The 7,993-nt window shown below is 52.1% G+C and overlaps 1 protein-coding gene across 1 annotated transcript; it reads left to right on the forward strand.

Moving 5' to 3' along the window:
* Window positions 1-2,950: 2,950 nt before the first annotated feature.
* On the forward strand, window positions 2,951-7,611 carry LOC117438948 (multiple epidermal growth factor-like domains protein 8; the record flags this gene model as incomplete). Its single annotated transcript, XM_034074304.1, has 3 exons — window positions 2,951-3,109; window positions 4,983-5,146; window positions 7,399-7,611. Coding segments are annotated over exons 1-3 (525 nt in total), but the record flags the coding sequence as incomplete, so codon positions are not given.
* Between the last annotated feature and the right edge of the window lie 382 nt (window positions 7,612-7,993).

Raw genomic sequence — 7,993 nt, forward strand, 5'->3', positions numbered from 1 at the left:
TTGATCCCATTGATCCCCATTGATCCCCATTGAGCCCCATTGATCCCCATTGACCCCCATTGAACCCATTGATCCCATTGATCCCCATTGATCCCCATTATCCCATTGACCCCCATTGACACCCATTGATCCCCATTGATCCCCATTGACCCCCATTGATCCCCATTGATCCCATTGATCCCCATTGACCCCCATTGAACCCATTGATCCCCATTGACACCCATTGATCCCCATAGACCCCATTGACACCCATTGATCGCCATTGACACCCATTGATCCCCATTGATCCCCATTGACACCCATTGATCCCCATTGATCCCATTGTTCCCCATTGACCCCCATTGTTCCCCATTGACCCCCATTGATCCCATTGACCCCCATTCCCCCCCATTGCCCCCCAATAAAGCCATGCAGACAGCAATGGGTGTGATGTTGTCCTTGCCCCACACATGTGGGGCAGCCATAGGGGTCCATAGGGTCCATAGGAATCCATAAGGGTCCATAGGGATCAATAGAGGTCCATAAGGGTCCATAGAGTCCATAGGGATCCATAGGGATCCATAGGGTCCATAGGGATCCATAAGGATCCATAGGATCCATATAGTCCATAGGGGTCCATAAGGTTCCATAGGGATCCATTAGGTCCATAGGGGTCCATAGGGATCCATAGGTGTCCATAGAGATCCATAAGGTTCCATTACTACTCCCACGGTAGCCAATCAGCGCCTGGCCCCGCCCCCTAAGCTGCGCAGCCAATCAGAGCACGGTGCGGGATTAGCCCCGCCCCCAACCCGGGTCCATCCCCCCCCATTAAAGGCTCCTTTGGCCCCAACATCGTTTTGGGGTGAAAACAGCGAATTTAGGGTCATTTGTTGGGGTATAAGGGGGTTATTAGGGGGGATAATGGGGTTATTATGGGTTCTAATGGGATATAATGGGGTATAATGGGGTTATAATGGGGTATAATGGCTTATAATAGGGTTATAATGGGGTTATAATGGGTTATAGTGGGGTATAATGGGGTATAATGATGTTTAATGGGTTTTAATGGGGTTATAATGGGGTTATAATGGGTTATAATGGGGTTATAATGGATTATAATGAGGTATAATCTGGTTATAATGGGTTATAGTGGGGTAAATGGGGTCATAATGGGTTATAATGGGTTATAATGGGTTATAATGGGTTTCAATGGATATAATGGGTTATAATTGGCTAATAATGGGGTTACAATGGGGTTATAATGGGGTTTAATGGGCTTTAATGGAGTTATAATGGGGTAAATGGGGTTATAATGGGTTATATTTGGGTTATAATGGGATTACAATGGGGTACAATGGGTTATAATGGGGTTATAATGACTTATAATGGGGTACAATTGGGTTATAATGGGATTATAATGAGGTATAATGGGGTTATAATGGGTTGTAATGGGGTTATAATGGACTACAGTGTATCATAACAGCTTATAATGCCTTATAACTGGTTATAATGGGGTTATAATGGGTTACAATGGTTTATACTGGGTTATAATGGGATTATAATGGGTTACAATGGTTTATACTGGGTTATAATGGGGTTATAATGGGGTTATAATGGGTTACAATGGTTTATACTGGGTTATAATGGGGTTATAATGGGGTTATAATGGGATATAATGGTTTATACTGGGTTATAATGGGGTTATAATGGGTTACAATGGTTTATACTGGGTTATAATGGGGTTATAATGGGTTACAATGGTTTATACTGGGTTATAATGGGGTTATAATGGGGTTATAATGGGTTACAATGGTTTATACTGGGTTATAATGGGGTTATAATGGGATTATAATGGGTTACAATGGTTTATAATGGGTTATAATGGGGTTATAATGGGGTTATAATGGGTTACAGTGGTTTATACTGGGGTATAATGGGGTTATAATGGGGTATAATGGGGTTATAACCCCGTAGACCCCCAGCCCATCCCCCACCTCCCCCATAGTCCCCTATGGGCCCCTCCCCCCCCCCCCCAAGCGCCTATTTTGGGTCTAAAAAGGCTATTTTCGGTGTTTCTGGAGCTCTGGAGGACCGAGGATGGGGGGGGGGAGGGGGGCGCTCTGCTCCTCCCTCTCTATGGTCCCCTGGCTGCCCCCCTGCGTCGGTGACGTCATCACGCCGCTGCGTGGCGACGCTCTGCGCCGGCGTCTCGCTGCTCCCGGCCTGCGACTCCGCCAGCGCCGCTGGGTAAGGGGGGGGGAGGCTGCCCCATAGAGACCTATAGGGACCTATAGGGACCCATAGAGACCTATAGAGGTCTATAGGGATCTATAGGGGTCTATGGGGGCCCCATAGGGGACAATGGGGAGGGGAAAGGCCTTTGGGGGGTCTCTATGGGTCTCTATGGGGTCTCTATGGGTTCTCTATTGGTCTCTATAGGGTCTCTATGGGGTCTCTGTGGGTTCCTATGGGTCTCTATGGGTCTCTATGGGTCTCTATGTGTCTCTATGGGTCTCTATGGGGTCTCTATGGGGTCCCTATGTGTCTCTATAGGGTCTCTATGGGTTCTCTATGGGGCTCTATGGGGCTCAATGGGTTTCTATGGATCTCTATGGGGTCTCTATGGGGTCTCTATGGGGTCTCTATGGGTCTCTGTGGGTTCTCTATGGGTCCCTATGTGTCTCTATGGGGTCTCTATGGGGTCTCTATGGGGTCTCTATGGGGTCCCTATGGGTCTCTATGGGGTCTCTATGGGTCTCTATGGGTCTCTATGGGGCTTCAATGGGTCTCTATGGGGTCTCTATGGGTTTCAATGGGGTCTCTACGGGGTCTCTATGGGTCTCTATGTGTCTCTATAGGGTCTCTATGTGTCTCTATGGGTCTGCCCCATATCTCTCTCTTGCCCCCTACAGGATGCAGCTTCCATCCCCCCCATGGCCCCTATGGGTCCTATTGCCCCTATGTTCCCTATGGGTCTCTATGGGGTCCCTATGTGTTCTATGGGTCCCGGCCGTGGGGGGGGGCCCATGTGTGGGGCAGCGCCAGGAGCTATGGGGCACATCTGGGGTCATCACTGATGGGCCTGGGAACTACAGTGTCAATGGGAGCTGCCAATGGCTGCTGCATGGTGAGGCCTATGGGGGCTATGGGGTCTATGGGGGTCTATGGGGTGTCTATGGGGTCTATGGGGTGTCTATGGGGTGTCTATGGGGTGTCTATGGGGGGATATGGGGGTCTATGGGGCGGCTATGGGGTGTCTATGGGGGTCTATGGGGGTCTATGGGGGGCTATGGGGTGTCTATGGGGTGTCTATGGGGTGTCTATGGGGTGTCTATGGGGGGCTATGGAGTGTCTATGGGGGGCTATGGGGTGTCTATGGGGTGTCTATGGGGGGGCTATGGGGGGATATGGGTGTCTATGGGGTGTCTATGGGGGTCTATGGGGGGGCTATGGGTGTCTATGGGGTGTCTATGGGGGTCTATGGGGTGTCTATGGGGTGTCTATGGGGGGTCTATGGGGGGCTATGGGGGGTCTATGGGGTGTCTATGGGGGGCTATGGGGTGTCTATGGGGTGTCTATGGGGGGCTATGGGGGGCTATGCGGCGCGGCCACCAGAGGGCGGTGTAGTGCGACATATATACCCCCTATAGACCAGCTATAGATCCCTATATCCCCGTATAGACACCATATATTCCCCCTATACCCCTGTATAGTCTCCTATAGGCCCGTATAGACCCCGTATCCCCCCTATAGACCATCTGTAGGCCCCTATAGACATCTATATTCCTCCTATATCCCCCCTGTACCCCCCTGTAGACCCCCTATAGATGCCTATAGTCCCCCTACAGACCTCTATACCCCCTTATAGACCCCCATAGACCCCTATACTCCCCTATAGACCCCCATAGACCCCCTATAGACCCCTATATCTCCCCTATACCCCCCCTATCCCCCCCCCCAGACCCCTATACACCCCCTATACCTCCCCTATAGACCCTTATAAACCCCTATACCCCCTATGGACCCCCTATATCCCCACTATAGATGCCTATAGTCCCCCTATAGACCTCTATAGACCCGCTATAGACCCCTATATCCCCCCTATACACCCCCATAGACCCCATATACCCCTATAGAGCCCTATATCCCCAATATACCCCCCTATAGACTCCTATATCCCCCCTAAAACCCCTCTATAGACCCCTATATCCCTCCTATAGACCCCTATACACCCCCTATACCCTCCATGTAGACTACTATAGACCCCATAGATCCCCTATACCCCCCTATAGATGTCTATAGTCCCCCTATAGACCTCTATAGACCCCTTATACCCCCCCCATAGACCCCTATACGCCCCCATAGACCCCTATATCCCCCCCTATACCCCCCGTATAGACCTGTATACACCCCCATAGACCCCTATAGTCCCCCATAGTCCCGCTATAGATCTCTATATGACCCCTATAGACCCTTACAGGCCCTTATAGACCCCCATAGACCCCCTATATCCCCCCTATAGACCCCTATATGACCCCTATATGACCCCTATATGACGCCTATACACCCCTATAGACCCCTATATGACCTCTATACGCCTCTATAGACCCCTATATGACCCCTATACACCCCTATAGACCCCAATATCCTCCCTATATCCCCCCTATCCCCCCCCATAGACCCCTATAGACTCCTATATCCCCCATATACCCCCCTATAGACCCCCTATATCCCCCCTATGCCCCCCATAGACCTCCTATACCCCCCTATAGGTGCCTATACTCCTCTATAGACCCCCATAGACTCCCATACACCCCCTATATCCCCCCTATAGACACCCTATATACCCCATAGACCCCATATACCCCTATATAACCCCCATATGACCCCCATATAACCCCCATATGACCCCCATATAATCCCTATATAACCCCCTATATGACCTCTATATGACCCCCCCATGACCCTCCATGACCCCCCCATGACCCCTCCCCCCCCAGCCCCCTCCCCCGGCCTCAGCCTCGTTCTGACGTTCTCGGCCCTGGACACTGAGTGCGGCTTTGACCTCGTGACCGTGTTCGATGGCCCCGCCCCCTCCTCGCGCATGCTCGGTACCTTCAGCGGCAGCCAGACCCCGCCCCCCCTGCGGGCGTCCTCCGGACAGGTAGGGGGCGCGCTGGGACTCTATGGTATCTGTGCGTCTCTATGGGAGTCTATGGGAGTCAATGGGACTCTATGGTCTCTATGGGAGTCTATGGGAGTCTATGGGAGTCTATGGTCTCTATAGGACTCTATGGTCTCTATGGGAGTCAATGGGACTCTATGGTTTCTATGGGAGTCTATGGGAGTCTATGGGAGTCTATGGTCTCTATAGGACTCTATGGTCTCTATGGGAGTCAATGGGACTCTATGGTTTCTATGGGGTCTCTATGGTCTCTATGGGTGTCTATGGGACTCTATGGTTTGTATTGGACTCTATGGTCTCTATGGGAGTCTATGGGAGTCTATGGTTTCTATGGGGTTCTATGGGGGGATATGGGGGCATATGGGTCTCTATGGGGCCTCTATGGGTCTCTATGGTTTCTATTGGACTCTATGGGACTCTATGGTTTCTATGGGAGTCTATGGGACTCTATGGTTTGCATTGGACTCTATGGTCTCTATTGGAGTCAATGGGACTCTATGGTTTCTATGGGGGTCTATGGGGGGATATGGGGATCTATGGGTCTCTATGGGTGTCTATGGGGTCTCTATGGGTTCGATGGCCCCGCCCCCTCCTCGCGCATGCTCGGTACCTTCAGCGGCAGCCAGACCCCGCCCCCCCTGCGGGCGTCCTCCGGGCAGGTAGGGGGCGCGCTGGGACTCTATGGTATCTATGCGTCTCTATGGTCTCTATGGGAGTCTATGGGAGTCAATGGGACTCTATGGGAGTCTATGCTATCTATGGGAGTCTATGGGACTATATGGGACTCTATGGTTTCTATAGGGTTCTATGGGTGGATATGGGGATCTATGGGTCTCTATGGGAGTCTATGGGACTCTATGGTGTCTATGGGAGTCTATGGTCTCTATGGGAGTTTATGGGAGTCTATGGTTTCTATGGGACTCTATGGTGTCTATGGAAGTCTATGGGGTCTCTATGGTTTCTATTGGACTCTATGGGACTCTGGATTCTATGGGGGGATATGGGGATCTATGGGTGTCTATGGGACTCTATGGTTTGTATTGGACTCTATGGTCTCTATGGGAGTCTATGGTTTCTATGGGGTTCTATGGGGGGATATGGGGGCATATGGGTCTCTATGGGGTCTCTATGGGGTCTCTATGGGGTCTCTATGGGTCTCTATGGTTTCTATGGGACTCTATGGTTTCTATGGGAGTCTATGGGACTCTGGTTTGCATTGGACTCTATGGTCTCTATTGGAGTCTATGGTCTCTATGGGAGTCTATGGGAGTCTATGGGACTCTATGGTTTCTATGGGAGTCTATGGGACTCTGGTTTGCATTGGACTCTATGGTCTCTATTGGAGTCTATGGTCTCTATGGGAGTCTATGGGAGTCTATGGGACTCTATGGTTTCTATGGGGGTCTATGGGGGGATATGGGTCTCTATGGGTCTCTATGGGTGTCTATGGGGTCTCTATGGGTTCGATGGCCCCGCCCCCTCCTCGCGCATGCTCGGTACCTTCAGCGGCAGCCAGACCCCGCCCCCCCTGCGGGCGTCCTCCGGGCAGGTAGGGGGCGCGCTGGGACTCTATGGTCTCTATGCGTCTCTATGGTCTCTATAGGAGTCTATGGGAGTCAATGGTTTCTATGGGAGTCTATGGGAGTCTATGGTCTCTATGGGACTCTATGGTCTCTATGGGTCTCTATGGGAGTCTATGGGACTCTATGGGAGTCAATGGGACTATATGGTTTCTATTGGACTCTATGGGACTCTATGGTTTCTATGGGGTTCTATGGGGGCATATGGGGATCTATGGGTCTCTATGGGTGTCCATGGAGCTCTGTGGGTCTCTGTGGGTCTCTATGGGTCTCTATATGTCTCTATATGTCTCTATGGTCTCTGTGGGACTCTATGGGTTCTATGGGGCTCTATAGGGTCCCTATGGGTCCCTATGGGATCTCTCTTGGGTCTCAATGGCTCTCTATGAGGATCTATGGGGTGTCTATGGGGTCTCTATGTGTCTCTATGGGTCCCTATGGGGTCTGTATGTGTCTCTGGGTCTCTATGGATCTCTGTGGGTCCTTATGGGTCTCTATGCGGTCTCTATGGGTCCGTATGGGTCTGTAAGAGGTTCCTATGGGGTCTGTATGGGCGTCTATGGGGTCCCTATGGGGTTTGTATGGGTCTCTATGGTCTCTCTATCTCTCTCTATGGTCTCTCTATCTCCACATCTCTATGGTCTCCCCCAGCTCCTCCTCCAGTTCTTCAGTGACCCCAACTACTTCCGCTCAGGCTTCTCGGCCTCCTTCCGGGCCTGGCCCTGCCCCGGGGGCTGCTGGGGGCGGGGCCAGTGCCAGGCAGCCAATGGGAGCTGCCGCTGCCGCCCGGGGTGGGCGGGGCCTGACTGCTCCCGCCCCCAATGCGGAGCCATCTGCAGGCGCCCGGGGGGGGCCTGTAATGAGGTCAGTGCGGGGTCAATGGGGTCAATGGGGGTCAATGGGGGCAATGGGGGTCAATGGGGTCAATGGGGGCAATGGGGTCAATGGGGGCAATGGGGTCAATGGGGATCAATGGGGGTCAATGGGGATCAATGGGGGTCAATGGGGGTCAATGGGGGCAATGGGGTCAATGGGGGCAATGGGGGCAATGGGGGCAATGGGGTCAATGGGGTCAATGGGGGCAATGGGGGCAATGGGGGCAATGGGGTCATGGGGTCAATGGGGTCAATGGGGGCAATGGGGGCAATGGGGTCAATGGGGGCAATGGGGTCAATGGGGGCAATGGGGGCAATGGGGGCAATGGGGTCAATGGGGTCAATGGGGGCAATGGGGTCAGTGGGGGCAA

This window comes from Melopsittacus undulatus, unplaced genomic scaffold (genome assembly GCF_012275295.1).
Source record: "Melopsittacus undulatus isolate bMelUnd1 unplaced genomic scaffold, bMelUnd1.mat.Z mat_scaffold_854_arrow_ctg1, whole genome shotgun sequence".
Lineage (NCBI taxonomy): Eukaryota > Metazoa > Chordata > Aves > Psittaciformes > Psittaculidae > Melopsittacus > Melopsittacus undulatus.